The sequence below is a fragment of the Dendrobates tinctorius genome, unplaced genomic scaffold, assembly GCF_039654945.1.
Source record: "Dendrobates tinctorius isolate UK_male_01 unplaced genomic scaffold, ASM3965494v1 ptg000192l, whole genome shotgun sequence".
NCBI classification, from domain to species: Eukaryota; Metazoa; Chordata; class Amphibia; order Anura; family Dendrobatidae; genus Dendrobates; species Dendrobates tinctorius.
In genome coordinates, this window is record NW_027361859.1 from 2,409,135 (window position 1) to 2,431,538 (window position 22,404).

Below are 22,404 nucleotides of genomic sequence, written 5' to 3' on the forward strand. Positions count from 1 at the left end.
TGACGTTTTTTTCGTGACATATTGTACTTCATGGTAGTGGTAAAATTTCATTCATATAACTTGCGTTTATTTGTGAAAAAAACAGAAATTTGGCAAAAATTTAGAAAATTTCAGAATTTTCCAACTTTGAATTTTCATGCCCTTAAATCACAGAGATAAGGCACACAAAGAACTTAATAAGTAACATTTCCAACATGTTTACTTTACATCAGCACAATTTTGGAACCAAGATTTTTTTTTGTTGGGAAGTTAAAAGGGTTAAACGTTGACCAGCGAATTCTCATTTTTACATCACCATTTTTTTTTAGGGACCACCTCACATTTGAAGTCAATTTGAGGGGTCTATATGATAGAAAATACCCAAAAGTGACACCATTCCAAAAACTGCACCCCTGACAGTACTCAAAACCACATTCAAGAAGTTAATTAACCCTTCAGGTGCTTCACAGGAACTTTTTGAATGTTTAAAAAAATGAACATTTAACTTTTTTTTTCCACAAAAAAATTACTTCAGGTCCAATTTTCTTTATTTTACTAAGGGTAACAGGAGAAATTGGACTTCGAAAGTTATTGTGCAATTTGTCCTGAGTACGCTGATACCTGATGTGTGGGAGGGGAAACCACTGTTTCGGCACATGGTAGAGATCGAAAGGGAAGGAGCACCGTTTGACTTTTTCAACGTAGAATTGGTTTGACGCAATATTGCAATTGGAGAGGCCCTGATGTGCCTAACCAGTGGAAACCGCCCACAAATGACACCATTTTGGAAACTAGACCCCCAAGGAACTTATCTAGATGTGTGGTGAGAGCTTTGAACCCCCATGAGCTTCACATAAGTTTATAACGTACAGCCATAAAATTAACAAATCATATTTTTTCCACAAAAATCATCATTTCACCGCCAATTTTTACTTTCCCAAAAGTTGTTGTGCAATTTGTCTTGAGTATGCCGATACCCCATATGTTGGGGTAAACCACTGTTTGGGCGCATGGCAGAGCTCGGAAGGGAAGGAGCACCGTTTGATGCAAAATTGGCTGGAATTGAGATCGGGCGCCATATTGCGTTTGGAGAGCCCCTGATGTGCTTGAACAATGGAAACACCCCCATAAGTGACCCCATTGTAGAAACTAGACCCCCAAGGAACTTATCTAGATGTCTGGTGAGCACTTTGAACCCCCAACTGCTTCACAGAAGTTTATAACGCAGAGCCGTGAAAATAAAAAATAATTTTCTTTCCTCAAAAACTTATTTTATAGCCCGCAATTTTTTTATTTTCACAAGGGTAACAGGAGAAATTGGACACCAAAAGTTGTTGTCCAGTTTGTCCTGAGTACGCTGGTACCCCATATGTGGGGGGGACCACTGTTTGGGCACACGTCGGGGCACGGAAGGGAAGTAGTGACGTTTTGAATGCAGACTTTGATGGAATGGTCTGCGGGTGTCATGTCACGTTTGGAGAGTCCCTGATGTTCCTAAACTGTGGAAACCCCCAAGTGACCCCATTTTGGAAACTAGACCCCCCAACTAAACTTATCTAGATGTGTGGTGAGCACTTTGAACGCCAAAGTGCTTCACAGAAGATTATAACGTAGAGCCATAAAAATAAAAAATCATTTTTTCCACAAAAATGATATTTTTGCCCCCAATTTTTTATTTTCCCAAGGGTAACAGGAGAAATTAGACCCCAAAAGTTGTTGTGCAATTTGTCCTGAGTAGGCTGATATCCCATATGTGGGGGTAAACCACTGTTTGGGAGCATGGCAGATCTTGGAAGGGAAGAAGCAACGTTTGATTTTTCAACGCAGAATTGGCTGGAATTGAGATCAAACACCATGTTGCATTTGGAGAGCCCCTGATGTGCCAAAAAAACAGTGGAAACCCCCCAATTCTAACTCTAACCCTAATCCCAACCCTAGCCATAACCCTAGGCCTAACCCTAATGAGAAAATGGAAATAAATACATTTTTTTAATTTTATTATTTTTCCCTAACTAAGGAGGTGATAAAGGGGGGTTTGATTTACAATTTATGGCGGGTTCTTTATGTTTGGCAGCTGCCACATGCTAAAAGACGCTTTTTATTGTAAAAATAGTTTTTGCATCACCACATTTTGAGAGCTATTGAGAGCTATTTGAGAGCTATTTTTCTGTACTTTGACCCACAGAGTCATGTGAGGTCTTATTTTTTGGTCGCTTTTTATTCATATTTTTGGGACGCAGAACAAAAACCAGCATTTCATGAATCTCTTTTGGGGGGGGGGGGCGTTTACACCATTCCGCGTGCGGTAAAATTGATAAAGCGGTTTTATTCTTCAGGTCAGTACGATTACAGCGATACCTCATTTATATCATTTTTTTATGTTTTGGCACTTTTATATGTCATGATCTGACAGTTTTAAATTGCTCTGGGTGAACTTTTTTTTACTTTGGAAAGTTCCAAGGTGTCTTGACTGTCCCCGGTGGTGGTTAGTGGTATCGCACTTTAGGTTTTTTGTGCACGTAATTATGGATCAGGTGTGACACCCTATAAAGGTGTGCTAGGGGTGTGCAATCACTGCCTGTGATATTGTGAGATTGTGTTCACTCTGAGTTTGAGAGCCTGGTCGAAGGATGGAGCTGGAGAGGAGTCCTGCGCAGCTTAGCCAGGGGGGACGTGTTTCAGCTATGGTGTCTGGACGAAGGGCTGGCATGGCGTGGTGGGGTCGCAGTGATGGTGTCGGCGGGAAGTGTCTGCATGGACTGGTGGAGTGGCGACTATGGAGAGTGGCACTCACCATGTGGGACTTGGCTGCTGAGCTGGACTCAAGCATGCTTGACTTCGTGGCAGAAGCTGGACTCATCTTGGGGACTCTGTTAGTAAGCAGCAGCAACTGGTGGTGGACTCTGCTCCAAGGCTGCACTAAGGTGAAGGATCCTGTTATGGTGATGGATCCAGGTGGAGGAGAAGATGCACACAGGTGGTGGGCTCTGTTGCTAGGAGCGTACGCAACAGAGCAAAGATAAGTGGTGTTTCCCCTGTATTGTCTCTTTCCTCATGTGTGTTATTAGTGCAGTGGTGGGATTAGTCTCCGCACCGACCTATTCCCTAGTGAGGGTTTAGGTTCAGGGCGAGCAAGGGGTTAAGGTTCGCGTGCGGCGACAGGTGCGGAGCCTGTATAGGGAACGTAAGGAGTGCAGGGACACTGGCTCAGGGGAGCTTAGGAGGTCTCCACGTCCCCCATTCCCTATCGCAGGGCCCACCATTGTTAAAGTTTCCCAGGTTCCCCCTTATTTAAATTCGCCTTTCTGGAGGCGGGGTTTCCAGATTGTATGTATAACGTGTAACTCCTAAATTCGCCAGGTGGAGGCGGCGTATCCACCTGCACGTTTTATTATTTAAATTCGCCCCACTGGAGGCGGTGTATCCAGGGTCACGTGTGTCATATGGGTTCACCTTGCGGTAACCGCTGTGTCCAGAGACACGTGACCGTGACATTATACAATAATTATTTTTGCATCGCTTTATTCTGCGAGTTATAACTTTTTAATTTTTTTGCTGATGACGGCTCGTTTTTTGCGGGACAAGATGACGTTTTTAGCAGTACCATGGTTATTTATATATGCCTTTTTGATCGCACGTTATTGCACTTTTTGTTCGGCGGTGTGATGATAAAGCATTGTTTTTTGCTTTTTTTTAAGGGGTTCACTAAAGGGGTTAACTAGTGGGACAGTTTTATAGGGCGGATTGTTACGGATGCAGCAATACTAAAAATGTGCACTTTTATTGTTTTTTTAATTTACAAAAAAAATAATTTATTATTAGGGAATTTTTTTTTTATTTAGGAATTTTTTTAAAATTAGTTTTACACTTGTTATTTTTAAATCTATTACTTTGTCCCAGGTGGGGACATTACTATAAAGTGTCAGATAGCTGATCTGACACTTTGCAGTACACGGTGTCAGATCAGCGATCTGACAGGCACTGAGGAGGCTTTCTCAGCGCCTGCTCTCAGCAGGAACTGAGAAAGCCACCGCCCTGCAGGACCCCGAAGGCCCCCGTGGCCATATTGGATCCAGGGGCCTGCAGGGAGGAGGCCCTCGGAACAGCGCGATTGCATTGCGCTGTTCCGAGGGTCTCAGGGAAGCACGCAGGGAGCCCCATCCCTGCCCGATGCTTCCCTGTGCCCCCGGTACACTGCGTTCATGTTTGATCGCAGTGTGCCAGGGGTTAATGCCCCTGGCACATAGTGCCGGGTGTCAGCTGTGCTAATCAGCTGACACCCGGCCGCAATCAGCGGCGCTCCCCCCCGTGAGCGCCGCTGATCGCGGTGACGTACTATCCCGTCTGCGGTCATACGGGCCCGGGTACTGTGGACGAGATAGTACGTCAGATGTCAGAAAGGGGTTAAGTTTTCTGTGTATGTTAATTAGTTCAAACCTCACTTTTTTGCACCCGTTTTTTCACTATATATTGAGGTCATGCCTCTTCCATTATACAGTGGGTACGGAAAGTATTCAGACCCCTTTAAACTTTTCACTCTTTGTTTCATTGCAGCCATTTGGTAAATTCAAAAAAGTTCATTTTTTCATTAACCCCTTTCCAAAATTGGGCATACAGTCACGCCGATCTGGGACTCCCTCTCTTTAATGTGGGCTCCAGCGGTGAGCCGACATCTTTCCGGGTATATGTTAGCTGTTTTGAACAGCTGATATGTGCCCGGAACAGTGGTGGGTGGAATCGCGATACACCCGCGGCTATTAACCCATTAAATGCCGCTTTCAAATGCTGACAACGGCATTTAACTCGCGCTTCCGGCCACCGGGCTGGAAATTCACCCACCGGTGACCCCCGTCACGTGACTGCAGGTCACCGATTCGTTTGCATGACAACCAGAGGTCTCCTGGAGACCTCTATGGTTGTCAGTGCCAGCTTTCTGTGAGCGCCGCCCAGTGGTCGGTGCTCATTGCAAGTGAGTAATTCTAATTCTACTACACATAGAGGCGATCTGATCATCGCCTCTACGTAGCAGAGCTGAATCGGGTTGTGGAAGCTTATAGTCTCCCATGGAAACTATTGAAGCATACTAAAAGTTAAAAAAATATAATTTTAAAAAATATTAAAAATTTTAAAAAATAAAATTCAAATCACCCTCCTTTCATCTCATTCAAAATAAGACAATAAAAAAAAACAAACATACACATATTTGATATTGCCGCATTCAGAATCGCTCGATCAATAAAAAAAAGGATTAACCTGATCGCTAAACGGCGTAGCGAGAAAAAGTAAAAACGCCACAATTACGTTATTTTGGTCGCCGTGACATTGCATTAAAATGCAATAATGGGCGATCAAAAGATCGTATCTGCACCAAAGTGGTATCATTAAAAACGCCAGCTTGGCAAAAAAATAAGCTCTCACCCAACCCGAGATCACGAAAAATGGAGACGCTACAGGTATCAGAAAACGGCACAATTTTTTTTTTATTTTTTTTTTTAACAAAGCTTGGATTTTTTTTTTCACCACTTAAATAAAAAAGAACCTAGACATGTTTGGTGTCTATGAAATCATAATGACCTGGAGAATCATAATAGCAGGCCAGTTTTAGCATTTAGTGAACCTAGTAAAAAAGCCAAACAAAAAAATAAGTGTGGGATTGCACTTTTTTTTGCAATTTTACCGCACTTGGAATTTTTTTTCTGTTTTCTAGTACACAACATGGTAAAACCAATGGTGTCGTTCAAAAGTACAACTCATCCCGCAAAAAACATACCCTCACATGGCCATTTTGCTCGAAAAGTTAAAAAAAAAAATTATGGTTATGGGAAGAAGGGGACAAAAGAACGAAAAGGCAAAAACATAAATACCTCCGATCATGAAGGGGTTAATGTACACTGCACCCCATCTTGACTGAAAAAAAACAGAAATGTAGAAACTTTTGCAAATTTATTAAAAAAGAAAAACTGAAATATCACATGGTCATAAGTATTCAGACCCTTTGCTCAGTATTGAGTAGAAGCACCCTTTTGAGCTAGTACAGCCATGAGTCTTCTTGGTAATGATGCAACAAGTTTTTCACACCTGGATTTGGGGATCCTCTGCCATTCTTCCTTGCAGATCCTCTCCAGTTCCATCAGGTTGGATGGTGAACATTGGTGGACAGCCATTTCCAGGTCTCTCCAGAGATGCTCAATTGGGATTAGGTCAGGGCTCTGGCCGGGCCAGTCAAGAATGGTCACAGAGTTGTTCTGAAGCCACTCCTTTGTTATTTTAGATGTGTGCTTAGGGTCATTGTCTTGTTGGAAGGTGAACCTTTGGCCAAGTCTGAGTTCCAGAGCACTCTGGAAGAGGTTTTCATCCAGGATATCTCTGTACTTGGCCGCATTCATGTTTCCTTCAATTGCAACCAGTCATCCTGTCCCTGCAGCTGAAAAACACCCCCATAGCATGATGCTGCCACCACCATGTTTCACTGTTGGGATTGTATTAGGCAGGTGATGAGCAGTGCCTGGTTTTCTCCACACATACGGCTTAGACCTTTTTGGAGATAATTCTATCTTCGTCTCATAAGACCAGAGAATCTTATTTCTCATAGTCTGGCAGTCCTTCATGTGTTTCTTAGCAAACTCTATGCCGGATTTCATATATTTTGCACTGAGGAGAGGCTTCCGTTGGGCCACTCTGCCATAAAGGCCCAACTGGTGGAGGGCTGCAGTGATAGTTGACTTTGTGGAACTTTCTCCCATCTCCCTACTGCACTTGTGGAGCTCAGCCACAGTGATCTTGGGGTTCTCTCTACCCTCTCACCAAGGCTCTGCTCCCATGATTGCTCAATTTGGCTGGACGGCCAGGTCTAGGAAGACTTCTGGTGGTCCCAAACTTCTTCCATTTAAGGATTATGGAGGCCACTCTGCTCTTCTCATTTGGTCTGACATGCACTGTGAGTTGTGAGATCTTACATAGACAGGTGTGTGCCTTTACAAATCAAGTGCTGTCAGTTTAATTAAACACAGCAGACTCCAATGAAGGAGTAGAACCACCTTAAGGAGGATCAAAAGAAAATGGACAGCATGTGACTTAAATATGAGTGTCTGAGCAAAGGGTGAGAATACTTGTGACCATGTGATATTTCAGTTTTTGGTTTTTTTTAAATAAATGTGCAAAAATTTCTATATTTCTGTTTTTTTTTCATTCAAGATGGGCTGCAGAGTGTACAGTAATGAGAAAAAACTTTTTGAATTTACCAAATGTCTGCAATGAAACAAAGTGAAAACATTAAAGGGGTCTGAATACTTTCCATACCCACTGTATACAAGATAATACTTTCCAACCATCCCAAAGTTGGAGAGCTGTCTCACTCTCCTGGGAGTATGTAGTGTAATGCAGTGGTGTCCACGCTGTGCAGTGATGAGGCAGTGACCAAAGCAAGTTCAAAGCAAAACGTGTTTAATATCCAAAAACTCACACTCTGTGGTCACAGGCAACTTATAAGATCTGGGCACGAGGAAACGGACCGGACCCCACTACCTTCCTGCAGTCCGTTTCAAAAATAAAAGCCCATACCGGATTTTCCTGAACAAACTCCTGGGTCAAAAATAACTTGACCAGGTTCAAACTTACTTTTATTCTGCCTTGTGACTCACAGGCACGCTGCTGTGGCCACAAGGCACTACAGCGGATCTAATACACTTCTGAGCGCATCCTGGGGGACACATAACGACCCTCACATATGACTCCGAGCACGGACTCACAGTACCAGTTTCAAGAAATAACATAGCTGCACTCTGAAATGTTTAAAATAGTAAATCTAGAAAATTGGAACTGCATTACTGCCATAGAAAATAGGTAAGTGCTACATTATGTACATATGGAATTATGGAATATTGGAACTGCAATATTGATATAGGAAACCAGTAAAAAAAGGTAATTAGCACATAAATTGCCCAATGTATATGAGCCCAACTGCTACCATATCAAGGCGTACCTAAGGCTATGTATGCACGTTGCGGATTTGCTTGAATAAAATTGTGATCGGTTTCTGCCTCTCTTGTCAGAAAATGCAGTTGGAAATCCATGCGGTTCTTATGCAGATTTTCACACACATACACACAGTTGTGCTCAAAAGTTTACATATCCCGGCAGAATTTTTGCTTTCTTTGCCTTTTTTCAGAGAATATGAATGATAACACCAAAACTTTTTCCTCTACTCATGGTTAGTGGTTGGGTGAAGCCATTTATTGTCAAACTACTACTCCTCCAGGCCCTGGGTACCATAATCCTGTAAAAAATAGAATAAAAAAAAAAAAAAATGATATTCTGATTTTCCGACCGTCGCCGGATCCTTCCCGCCTGTCCGCCACGTTGCCACCATCTTCCGGTCCCAGTAATGCTTTGCACGAATGACCACTGATGATGTCGCGCTTTCGCAAGCATGACGTCATCTCAGGTCCTTCGCGCAAAGCATTACTGGGACAAGAAGAATCCGGGAGTGCCGCAGAGCAAATCGGGGGCCGTCGGAAGGTGAGAATAACAATATTTTTTATTTTTTTTAATTATTTTTAACATTATATCTTTTTACTACTGATGCTGCATAGGCAGCATCAATAGTAAAAGTTGGTCACACTTGTCAAACACTATATTTGACGAGTGTGACCAACCTGTCAATCAGTTCTCTCCAAGCTATGCTACAGATCGCTTGGAAAATGCTAGCATTCTGCAAGCTAATTACGCTTTCAAAACGCTAGTTTTTAGCAGGAATTCTGCATGCGTATTTCCCGCGGCAGGGAGTTGCGGAATTGCGGTGGAAATTTCCACTGTAATTCCGCAACGTGTGCACATAGCCTGAAACAAGAGACAACTGGAGCAGTTTGCTCTTGAGGAGTGGGAAAAATAACTGTCGAGAGGTGCAGAAGTCTCATTGACAGTTACAGGAATCATTTGATTGCAGTGATTGCCTCAAAAGGTTGTGCAACAAAATATTAAGCTAAGGGTACCATCATTTCTGTCCAGGCCTATTTCATGAGTTTATTTTTTATTTCTGTGGAAGCATGGTTGTACAGTAATGTCTGACTTTCATTTGTTCATTGTCATAATTTTTTATTTATTATTACTTTTGTCAGATTTATTTCTGTCACCATTGTGGGTTTTTCTGCCATTAAACGAGGGGTACCAACAATTTTGACCACATGTGTAGGTATAGTACAATGCCAAAGATTTCACTTCTTACATGATAGTGATATCTATAGTAAAGTCCTCCATAAAGTATTATGGGCACCACATAGTGCTCCATACAGTATAATCAATCAATCAAATTTATTATCGCCAAGTACATATTACATATATACAAGGAATTCTTTGTGGCAAAGAGGCAACATAATATATAACAACAGATACAACAAGTAACATCTAACAAGACAGATACAGTATATAGTCTACACATGACGATTTAATTGTTGAACAGAGAGTGGATAGAAGCTGTTCATATGGCGGTTGGTGCTGCATTTGGGGACTCTGAAGCGACGTCCTGAAGGGAGTAGTTGGAATGAGGAGTGTCCCGGGTGAGAGGGATCGGATGAAATTTTCAATGCGTGGGATCGAATACTCTTATCATAAAGATCCTGGATTTTAGGCAGGGGGGAACCTATAATTCTCTGCTGTTCTGAAAGTCCTTTGTAAGCCGAGTTTGTCATGCGCAGTGGCTCCCCATACCAGACTATCAGAGAGGAACAAATCACAGATCTGATGACAGCATTAAAGAATAAGATCAGCAGATTCTTAGACAAACCATATCTTTTCAGCTGACGCAGGAAGAACATCCTCTGTTGTGCTTTTCTTATAACAGCATCCACGTTTTTCCCCCATTTAAGATCATGAGAGATGATAACACCAAGGAATTTGGTCTCTGTGACCCTAAGAACCACTTCGTCATGGATGTAGATTGGAAGTATCTCATGTTGATCTTTCCTAAAATCCACAACCATCTCAGCAGTTTTTTTAGTGTTGAGTACAAGATTATTGGCTTTACACCAGTCACATATTCTTTCCACCTCACTCCGATACAAGTCTTCAGCATTTCCCCTGATGAGACCAATCAGTGTCATATCATCTGCAAATTTCAAGATTTTTACTGAGTCTGCTGAAGAGATGCAATCATTCGTATAGAGAGAAAACAGTAACGGGGACAAAACACACCCCTGAGGTGCCCCGATGTTTGTGACCAAGGTGTCCGAAGTGAATGGTCCAATTTTTACACTCTGTATCCTGGCTGTCAGGAAGTTATAAATCCACAAGCATAAGTTAAGAGGGACTCCAAGAGCTACCATTTTCTTATGAAGTAAATTCGAATCAATGGTATTGAACGCTGAGCTAAAGTCCATGAAAAGAATCCGGACATATGAGTGCAGTTCATCTGTATGATCCAAAATGTACTTCAGTGCCAGATTGACAGTGTCGTTTGCCGAACGATTCTCCTTATAGGCAAACTGAAGCGGGTCCCATAGCTTCTGCGTGAATTTTATCAGGTGGGACATCATAATTCTTTCGAAGACTTTCATAGCTACAGATGTGAGTGCTACTGGTCTATAGTCGTTCAACTCAGAGGATCCCACTTTCTTGGGGACAGGGATAATTGTGGAATTTTTCCAACACTGAGGTACAACGCACTCTTTCAGTGACACATTGTATATATTTGTCAGTATAGGGGCAAGCTGGGTAGCACATACTTTCAGACACATTGGAGATACACCATCAGGGCCAGGTGCCTTTTTGACCTTAAGTCCCTTTAGGATGCGTATCACCTCTGCCTCGGAGATCACTACTTGGGTGTTGCACAATGAATGATCTTTATATGAACAGACTGAGGAGCTTAGAGATGAATAGCCACTGTGTGTAGAGCTTGCCTCAAATCTGCAGTAGAATTCATTTAACTCTGCTGCCAGACTTCTGCTGGGGTTCACTATAGTGGGGTGGCTTTTATAATTGGTGACCTCTCTTAATCCTCTCCATGCAGATCTATTATCTTTTGATGAGAACCTTTCCTCCAGAATCTTTGCATACTCGTGTTTGGCTAACTTGATCTCTTTAGATAGCGAGTTCCTAAGTTTCTTGAATTCAGTAATATCGCCTGCTTTATAAGCCTCCTCTTTTCTCTTACGGATCAACCTGACTTTATTTGTAAACCACGGCTTGTTGTTTCCCCGAAAGTGGACAGATTTGGATGGAATAAACGTGTCTTCACAAAAACGGATATATGAGGACACTGCATCAACCCATTCATCCAGACCCGAGCATGTTTCCTGGAATACCTCCCAGTCCGTGCATTCAAAGCATGCTTGTAGTTGCAATTTTGCCTCCTCAGACCATGTCTTCTTTGTATAAACTGTAGGTTTGGATGTTTTCAACCTTTGCCTGTAGGCTGGAATTAAATGAATTAGACAATGATCTGAAAAGCCCACTGCTGCTCTCCTCACTGCCCTGTAGGCCCCTTTTATGACTGTATAGCAGTGATCAAGCGTATTGTTCTCTCTCGTGAAGCAGTTTATATGTTGAGTAAATTTGGGGAGATCCAGGTTGAGTTTTCCTTTGTTAAAGTCCCCCATTATGATCACAAATGCTTCTGGAGATCCTTTCTCCCATTCTGATATTTTGCATGCTAATTCACCAATAGCAGCTTTAACAGATGCTTGGGGGGGAATATATACTGCAACCAGAACCATAGATGAAAACTCTCTTGGAGAGTAAAATGGTCTACAATTGAGTGCAAGGTACTCTAGATCTGGAGAGCAACCTTTTCCCAGTATGTTAACATCACAGCACCAGCTAGTGTTGATGTAGAGACATACCCCACCCCCCCTTTGTTTACCTGAAGCTACACAATCACGGTCAGCTCTGTAGATAACAAAACCAGGTAGATCCAGACTACAATCAGGGATGGTCTCATTCAACCAGGTCTCAATAAAACAAAGAGCAGCTGAATTGGCCATATCAGATCTCATGTTACAAAGTAAGTTCAGTTCCTCCATTTTGTTAGATAAGGAACAGACATTAGCCAAGTGGAGTGAAGGAAGAGCTGTTCTGAACCCTCTCCTCCGAAGGCGTGCCAGGACTCCTCCTCTCCTACCTCTCTTGCAGTACACCTCCACAGGTTTCACAGAAGTAATGGATTTTATGTACTCAATTGTTGAATTAGCAATCATGCTCCAAGAAGGGGAGTCCATGAGAAATTGCGGATGATTCCAGAATAAATCGTCCCTTGAAATCATAAGAGTAGGTTTACAGAGTGCAGTGGCCATGATTACACTCAGCTTGTAGCTATAAAGACTGAACAGTCACAGCTTAGCAAAGTTAAATGTACAACTTTCCATAAAGGGTGCTTCCAGCACTGCTGGGGGGAGGGCATGGGTGCAACAAGACAGGGACATCAGGGGACATGCCAACAGTCAGTCCAAACCTGCCCAGCTCACCCCTTCAGCTCCACCTGGACCACAAGATCTCCAGAACATCTCCAGCACCGCACACTCCACCAGCTTTCCTATCCCGGGATCATCTGCATTCTGGAAATGGGTACAAGTTGTAGGAAAGTTGGCAGGCAGCTAGCAGCTTCACTCTCCCCCAGCTGAAACCAGGCACGGAGCTCCACGAGGACAGAAATACACCGGTCCCAGCTGGTCGCAGTCTCCACACTACTCCCAGCTCTGCCGAATCCTGTAGCCCTACAGCTCCACGTGGACCACAAGATCTCCAGAACAACTCCAGCACCGCACACTCCACCAGCTTTCCTATCCCGGGATCATCTGCATTCTGGAATTGGTTACAAGTTGTAGGAAAGTTGGCAGGCAGCCAGCAGCTTCACTCTCTCCCAGCTGAATCCAGGCACGGAGCTCCACGAGGACAGAAAGACACCAGTCCCAGCTGATCGCAGTTTCCACACTACTCCCAGCTCTGCCGAATCCTGTAGCTACGCAATGGTGAGTGCTCCAAAGGGAGAATTAACAATTAAACGGGGTAAAAAACTAAAAAAACTCAGGAGCCTCATGCCAGAGCAGCCATGTCCTCGGCGCTCCTCCTCCTTATCCAAAATAAATCCACCGGAGGGAAAGCTCCCCGCAAGCAGCTGGCCACTAAAGCCGCCAGGAAAAGCGCTCCCGCCACTGGCGGAGTGAAGAAGCCGCACAGATACCGGCCAGGGACAGTTGCTCTCCGTGAGATTCGCCGCTACCAGAAGTCCACCGAGCTGCTGATCCGTAAGCTTCCCTTCCAGCGCCTGGTGAGAGAAATCGCCCAGGACTTCAAGACTGATCTCCGCTTCCAGAGCTCCGCTGTCATGGCCCTGCAGGAGGCCAGCGAGGCTTATCTGGTGGGGCTGTTTGAGGACACAAATTTGTGCGCGATCCACGCTAAGAGGGTCACCATCATTCCCAAAGATATCCAGCTAGCCCGCCGATTCCATGGGGAGAGAGCTTAGATCTGTCCTGCCCACCTGACTGCAACACGGTCCCATATAGTGCTCCATACAGAATAATGAGCCCCATATATTGCTCCATACAGAATAATGAGCCCCATATAATGCTCCATACTGTATATGATGGCCACAATATAATGCTCCTTATAATAATTGGCCCCATATAGAGGTAAGTATCGCAAGTACCATGGCCCGGAGCAAGTGGGGGGAGGCTACTCGTGGGCGCCAGCAGTGGGCCCCCATATAGCACAGGTGCCCCCAATGGCGAGTGGGACCCCCACCGTCCCTGGTCAGGGCCCCGGAACTTGCACGGCTGCTGACGCCGGCCCTGCCTGCACTTGTTCTCTCTGTACAGCAGGGGGCACAGTAACAGCCAATCCCTGTGCTCCTTTATAGTCGCCATGGTGTCAGTCTAATGCTGACCCTTTTATACACTCAATGCTAAAGGGGTTAATGTCCCCCTCCGCCCAGTAATAGGGAATCTCCAGCACCTACCTCCACCTGCAGAGCCGCACTCCACATATATGGCTGCTCTGTGCGCACAGGACCTGGGATGAGGTCACAGGAGGGGAGGAGTCAGGGGTCACATGATCAGGGGCCTCAGTGTATGCAGGACTCTGCTGCGCTGGGTGTCATGGTGCTGGATGATGGGAAGTTTCTGTGTGGGGTCGGGGGGGGGGGGGGATGTAGCAGAGCCGTGTGTGTACGAGGTGTACGGAGCAGAGCCGTGTGTGTACGAGGTGTACGGAGCAGAGCCGTGTGTGTACGAGGTGTACGGAGCAGAGCCGTGTGTGTACGAGGTGTACGGAGCAGAGCCGTGTGTGTACGAGGTGTACGGAGCAGAGCCGTGTGTGTACGAGGTGTACGGAGCAGAGCCGTGTGTGTACGAGGTGTACGGAGCAGAGCCGTGTGTGTACGAGGTGTAAGGAGCGGAGCCGCGTGTGTACGAGGTGTAAGGAGCGGAGCCGCGTGTGTACAAGGTGTAAGGAGCGGAGCCGCGTGTGTACGAGGTGTACGGAGCAGAGCCACATGTGTACGAGGTGTACGGAGCGGAGCCGCGTGTGTACGAGGTGTACGGAGCACAGCCGCACGATTCCCCTCACAGGCAGTACGATTCCCCTCACACTCAGTACGATTCCCCTCACACACAGTACGATTCCCCTCACACGTAGCACGATTCCCCTCATAGGCAGTACGATTCCCCTCATGCAGTACGATTCCCCTCACATGCAGTACGATTCCCCTCACGCGCAGTATGTTTCCTCTCACACGCAGTACGATTCCCCTCACACAGTACGATTCCCCTAACACGCAGTACGATTACCCTCACGCAGCACGATTCCCCTCAAACGCAGTACGATTCCCCTCACGCGCAGTACAATTCCCCTTATGCAGTACGATTCCCCTCACACGCAGTACGATTACCCTCACACGCAGTACGATTACCCTCACGCAGTACGATTACCCTCACATGCAGTACGATTACCCTCACACAGTATGATTCCCCTAACACGCAGTACGATTCCCCTCACGCAGCACGATTCCCCTCAAACGCAGTACGATTCCCCTCACACGCAGTACGATTCCCCTCACACGTAGCACGATTCCCCTCATAGGCAGTACGATTCCCCTCATGCAGTACGATTCCCCTCACATGCAGTACGATTCCCCTCACGCGCAGTATGTCTCCTCTCACACGCAGTACGATTCCCCTCAAACAGTACGATTCCCCTAACACGCAGTACGATTCCCCTCACACAGCACGATTCCCCTCACACGCAGTACGATTACCCTCACACGCAGTACGATTACCCTCACGCAGCACGATTCCCCTCACACGCAGCACGATTCCCCTCACATGCAGTACAATTCCCCTTATGCAGCACGATTCCCCTCACACGCAGCACGATTCCCCTCACACGCAGCACGATTCCCCTCACACGCAGTACGATTCCCCTCATAGGCAGTACGATTCCCCTCATAGGCAGTACGATTCCCCTACATGCAGTACGATTCCCCTCACGCAGTACGATTCCCCTCACATGCAGTACGATTACCTCACACAGTATGATTCCCCTAACACGCAGTACGATTACCCTCACGCAGCACGATTCCCCTCAAACGCAGTACGATTCCCCTCACACGCAGTACGATTCCCCTCACACGTAGCACGATTCCCCTCATAGGCAGTACGATTCCCCTCACATGCAGTACGATTCCCCTCACGCGCAGTATGTTTCCTCTCACACGCAGTACGATTCCCCTCAAACAGTACGATTCCCCTAACACGCAGTACGATTACCCTCACACAGCACGATTCCCCTCAAACGCAGTACGATTCCCCTCACGCGCAGTACAATTCCCCTTATGCAGTACGATTCCCCTCACACGCAGTACGATTACCCTCACACGCAGTACGATTACCCTCACACGCAGTACGATTACCCTCACGCAGCACGATTCCCCTCACACGCAGCACGATTCCCCTCACACGCAGTACAATTCCCCTTATGCAGCACGATTCCCCTCACACGCAGCACGATTCCCCTCACACGCAGCACGATTCCCCTCACACGCAGCACGATTCCCCTCACACGCAGTACGATTCCCCTCATAGGCAGTACGATTCCCCTCATAGGCAGTACGATTCCCCTACATGCAGTACGATTCCCCTCACGCAGTACGATTCCCCTCACGCAGTACGATTCCCCTCACATGCAGTACGATTACCTCACACAGTATGATTCCCCTAACACGCAGTACGATTCCCCTCACGCAGCACGATTCCCCTCAAACGCAGTACGATTCCCCTCACACGCAGTACGATTCCCATCACACAGTACGATTCCCCTTACACGCAGTACGATTCCCCTCACACGTAGTACGATTCCCCTCACACGCAGTATGATTCCCCTCACACGCAGTATGATTCCCCTCACAAAGAATAGTGTCCATTCCCCTGCAAACAATATGGTGCCCCAAACAGTATGATGTCTCCACATCTAGTTGTGTAGGAATGTAGCCACCTGGGCCCAGCATCCCCTCATCTCCATAAAAGATGGATAAAAACATCCTCGGACCCCTGTGACGTTTGAGGTACTCATGCAGGAATTGGTTGTACCCTGTGTACTGTATTCTGGATGTGGTGTAATACATACGGTGACGGATATAGACTAGACAGTAGAGCCCTCTCCTCTCAGTACCAGTCTGTCATGTTAGTGTGTTCATTACAATTTATATTTGTATTTTATATGTAACCCTTCTTCATGTACAGCACCATGGCATCAATGGTTCTCCAACAATAACTAATAATATATAACTGTGTGACTCAGTATATTTGGGACAAATGTGATTATGGGTTTACAAGGAGACCTCCAATTGCTCATCACTCATTTGTCCTACAATTACCTGCCACTACTCTCTCACGGTTTTGAGCTCCCTGCCAGCAAAACGGCATGCAATTAGGCTATAAGCCCAGCATGTGGATCAAATAGACAGGGGGAAGTTCTGCACGACATGGGTGAGACTCGCGAAAAGGAACTTGTTTGGAAGAACAGTTCCTCTTTTAGCTTCTGGAAGGTCTTAAAGCGAACCTGTCACCAGGTTTGGCTGATACAAGTTACGGCCACCATCTTTCTGGGCTGATATACAGCATTCTATAATGCTGTAGATAAGCCCCCGATCCGACCTGCAAGAGAAGAAAAATAACTTTTATTATACTCACCTGCTGGGCGGTCTGATCCGATGGGTGTCGCAGGTCCTAGTTCGGGGCCTCCCATCTTCTTGCGATGCCGCCCTGCTGCTTGCTTCACAGGCTTCGCGCTCCTGCGTAGGCGTACTTATCTGCCCTGTTGAGGGCAGAGCAAATTCCTGCAGTGCAAAGGTGCCGAGAAAGGTCAGAGAAGAACAGCGCTTGCGCACTGCAGGAACTTGCACTGTATGTGTATATGTATTTTTTTTTATTTTTATAGAAGGCTGTATAGGGGCTCACACTGCATACAGGAGGCTATATCTTTGGGCTCACACTGTATACAAGAGGCTATATAGGGGCTCACACTGTATACAGGAGGCTATAGAGGAGCTCACACTGTATACAGGAGGCTATATAGGGGCTCACACTGTATACAGGAGGCTATATAGGGTCTCACACTATATACAGGAGGCTATATAGGGGCTCACACTGTATACAGGAGGCAATATAGGGGCTCACACTGTATACAGGAGCCTATATGTAGGGGCTCACACTGAAAACAGGAGGCTATATAGGAGCTCACTGTATACAGGATAAAACACTGGGGAGAATATAGCACGAAATAGGGTCCTATTAAAAAACATTTGAATATTAACTTGATCCATAGTGATATGCATTTTTAGGTTGCGATGTTTAGTTGCGGCAGCTCCACAGGTTATAAGATGACCAACAAATATCTGTGTCAAAGGAGTTTTGTGGATAAATCCAGTGCTGCTGATTTATTGAAGATTTCAATCCAAGGGTGTTCTTTAATAAATTTGCATTACCTGTGGTCTTTTCGTGAAAAAGCGCTTGTCACTTTGAAGGCGTTGAATAAAAAAAACACAAATTTATTAATGAACACCCTTGGAGTGGCATCTTCTATAAATCAGCAGCACTGGAGTTATCCACAAAACTCCTTTGACAATGTATACAGGAGGCTACATAGGGGCTCACACTATATTAGGTTATGTGTGGGCTCATACTGTGTATAGGAGGCTATGTGCAGATTCATACTGTATATAGGAGGCTATATGGGGGCTTATGCTGTATATAGGAGGCTATGTGTAGGCTCATACTGTATATAGGAAGCTATGTGCAGGCTCATACTGCATATAAGGGGCTATGTGGGGGAGCATAATATGAGGGTTAATACTGCAAATAGGAGGCCATATAGGGGCTCATACTGCAAATAGGAGGCTATGTGGGGGCACATACTATATATAGATTATATGGGGGCTCAGACTGTATATAGGGAGCTATGTGGGGGCTTATGCTGTATGCAGGGGGCTGTGTGTGGATTCATACTGTACGTACAGGGATATGTGGAGGATCATATTTTATGTGGGGGCATATTGCCTGAACCTGTGAGATGTTATCCTCAATGCAGTACGGCTTATGGTCTCCTTTTCTTGTCCTGATTGAAGGAATTCCCTGATAAAACCCTGCATGACCAAAAGAGGAGGGAAACGAAGAAGATGCCATTAAGCTTAGTACACAACTGTTCAGGCTATGTACTGAAGAGCCCAAAGGGGTCAATCAGCTAAATGGGAGTAGAAAACATGTAAAGCCTACAAGGATACTCCTATAACAACATATGTTCAAATCAATAATGTTTATTAAGCCATTAAGCCCTTCATAACTGGAGGTATTTTTGGTTTTGCTCTTTTTTCCAGAGCCATAACTTTTTTATTTTTCTGTCAATATGGTCATGTGAGGGCATGTTTTTTGTGGGACAAGTTGAAGTTTTCAACGACATCATTGGTTTTAACATGCTGTGTACTGGAAAACGGGAAAAAAAATTCCAAGTGCGGTGAAATAGCAAAAAAAAGTTCAATCCCACAGTGTTTCTCGTTTTGCTTTTCTACCATGTTCACAAAATTCTAAAACTTTATTTAAAAAAAAGAAAACTTGCGCCATTTTCCGATACCCGTAGTGTCTCCAGTTTTCGTGATCTCGGGTTGGATGAGGGTTTATTTTTTGTGCGTCGAGCGGACGTTTTTAATGATACCATTTTGGTGCATATACAATCTTTTGATCGCCCGTTATTGCATTTTAATGCTATGTCATGGCGACCAAAAAAACTTAATTCTGGAGTTTTTAATTTTGAGTATTCTGGCAGCTGTGCTCTGCTTGTGAGCAGCACATGACATCCCTGTCATGCGCTGCTTACAAGCACTAAGCAGCTGCTGGTAACGGAGCAGGACACTGCGAGGAAGCTCTGGGAAGGTAAGTGTAATGGTTTGGTTTTTTTAATCTTTTCTGATGGGGCCATGCATACCAGGACCGGGATGGGTCCAATCATACCAGAATAAGGATGGGACTAATACCAGGAAAGGAATGGGGCCAATTATACCAGGATGCCAAAAAGAAATTAATATTCATTGCTCTCCATGCCCATGGGCGTGGAATACACTGAAAATTCATTTCTCTTTACCAGCGGGCACAGGAGTTAGCCGCAGCAACTGGCTCCTGCCTTTGTGACCCGCTGCTCTGCCGAAACCACTCCCTCACCTCCCCACCACAGCCAGAGCCGATACATCTGGATTGTGATACGCGCACTCCCCCCCCCATTTTGAGAGGGAAAAAAGTGCGTCTTATAGTCCGAAAAATACGATATATACATTTTTTGTGTCAGTTGTCCATGTATGCATGGATATGCCAATGTTCAAATAAGTTATAAAGTGCAAATGAATAGATCAATTACACACTGGCATTCCCCAAGCACAATGCAAACAAACATTTTTGGAAAAAGGTATATATTTGTTATAAAGTGCAAATGCATAAATCAATAGACATGTAAGCATTCCCTAAGCACAGGACAGACAAACAATTGTGATTACATTATATAATTTTATATAACTAGTGCCTATTCCCATGTAATTACCAGCCTGGAGCCTCTCATATTCTGCAGTTTATCTATTTTTAAAAGTTTTAATTTAATTTTTTTTCTGTTATTTAATAAACATTATTGATTTGAACATACAGGTGCTTCTCACAAAATTAGAATATCATCAAAAAGTTAATTTATTTCAATTTTTCAATACAAAAAGTGAAACTCATTAAGTAATGTCATTACAAACAGAGTGATCTATTTCAAGAGTTTATTTCTGTTAATGTTGATGATTATGGCTTACAGCCAATGAAAACCTAAAAATGATTATCTCAGTAAAATAGAATAATTAACAAAAAACACCTGCAAAGGCTTCCTAAGTGTTTAGAAAAGTCCCGTAGTCTGTTTCAGTAGGCTCCACAATCACGGAAAAGACTGCTGACTTGACAGATGTCCAGAAGGCAATCATTGACACTCCACAAGGCGGGTAAGCCACAAAAGATCATTGCTAAAGAAGCTGGCTGTTCACAGAGTGCTGTATCCAAGCATATTAATGGAAAGTTGAGTGGAAGGAAAAAGTGTGGTAGAAAGATGCACAAGCAATCGGGATAACCGCAGCCGTGAAAGGATTGTTAAGAAAAGGGCATTCAAAAATTTGGGGGAGATTAACAAGAAGTGGACTGCTGCTGAAGTAATTGCTTCAAGAACAACCACACACAGACGTATCCAGAACATGGGCTACAAGTGTCTCATTCCTTATGTCAAGCCACTCATGACCAATAGACGCCAGAAGCGTCTTACCTGGGCCAAAGAGAAAAAGAACTGGACTGTTGCTCAGTGGTCCAAGGTGTTGTTTTCAGATGAAAGTAAATTTTGCATTTCATTTGGAAATCAAGGTCCCAGAGTCTGGCGGAAGAGTGGAGAGGCACATAATCCTTCCATCTTGAGCTCTAGTGTGAAGTTTCCACAATCAGTGATGGCTTGGGGAGCCATGTCATCTGCTGGTATAGGTATACTGTGTTTCATCAAGACCAAAGTCAGCGCAGCCATCTACCAGGAAATTTTAGGGTACTTCATGCTTTCATCTGCCGACAAGCTTTTTGGAGATGGAAATTTCATTCTCCAGCAGAACCTGGCACCTATCCATACTGCCAAAAGTACCAATACCTGGTTTAAAAACAACAGTATCGCTGTGACTGATTGGCCAGCAAACTCACCTGACCTTAACTCCATAAAGAATCTATTGAGTTGTCACGCCCCCCACCAGCGCCATGACATACCTGCGCACCTCCAGGCGCGTCCCCGCTCCACGACACGTCCCTGCTCCTAACATCCGGCCTCCTCGTCGTCGCTCCTGCGCGCCTGCGCCCGATGCTCTGACTGGAACCTGTGATGCGGTGGCTCCGCCCCCAACATGGCCGTGCCCACTGTCTATTTCTTCCCGGCGTCTTCCCAGGTAAGACGCCTGTGTATCTTTGCGGTGTCGCTGTCCGTTCGGCCAGCGTTCACCCATCTCCCAGGCCCTGTACAGCTACCTTTGCTTTCTGCCTGCGCTACCACTGGTAGCTTCTGTGTTCTCCACCTCCTGCTTTGATCCGTGTCCCTGTCTCTGTCCCTGCTCCTGTGTCTCCCTCCGTGCTGCCATCCCCGGCAGGCTGTCTGGTGTACCTCGTGCCTGCGGGTTCCCTTGTCTGTCCGCTCTGAGCCCTCTTGTCCGCTGTTATATTATCATTATTATCTTGCTCTCTTGCAGCCTCCAGCCTCCGCCATCCCCAGGTGCTCCTGGTCCTCTCGCCTCTCTCGCTCCGTGGTCCCTGTATCCCTCACTTCAGTTGCAGCTCGGATCCTCCACCTGTGTCTCCCTGGTGCTCACCCAGTCGCCCCTTTGGCTCCGGCTGTCACGGTTTCATCCCTTGTGGGCTGCCCCTAACACTCCCTGTATAGGGGGTGGCTCCACCTGGTCAGCTCGCCCGCGGGGGCTCTGGAGCCATGACCACAGAGGGTCCACTCCGGGTTGTTCTAGCTTTTTCTACCCATCCTAGCACAACCGTAACAGATACACAGGCCATGGACCCCGCTGGAGTCACGGCTACTCAGAAGGAGTTAGTTTTCTTACAAGAGAATCAGTCACGCATAATGTCCTTCATGAAATCTATGGACACGCGCCTCTCCGCCCTCCAATCCTCCGATCCTAGTAATGCGGCTCAGCTGGCCAGCTTACAACAGGAGCTGGCGCAGCAGCGTGACGCTCAGACTCATATTCTCAGCTATATGGCTTCCGTTGATGCTCGCTTACTCTCGCTCCAGGCAGCTGCTGCTGCTCCTCCTCCAGTCGCTAGTCCTCACCCCCAACCGCGGTTGGCTAAACCACCCCAGTATAATGGTGACGCAAAATTATGCCGGGGC

At 45.5% G+C, this 22,404-nt stretch overlaps 1 protein-coding gene across 1 annotated transcript in view; it reads right to left on the minus strand.

The window, feature by feature from the left end:
* Nucleotides 1–22,404, minus strand: part of LOC141055943 (uncharacterized) — an 80,370-nt gene that overhangs the window by 13,678 nt on the left and 44,288 nt on the right. Inside the window, exon 10 of the mRNA XM_073552641.1 lies at nt 13,154–13,336. Within this exon, the coding sequence (XP_073408742.1) occupies nt 13,154–13,336 (183 nt within the window). The remainder of the gene's footprint in view (nt 1–13,153; nt 13,337–22,404) is intronic.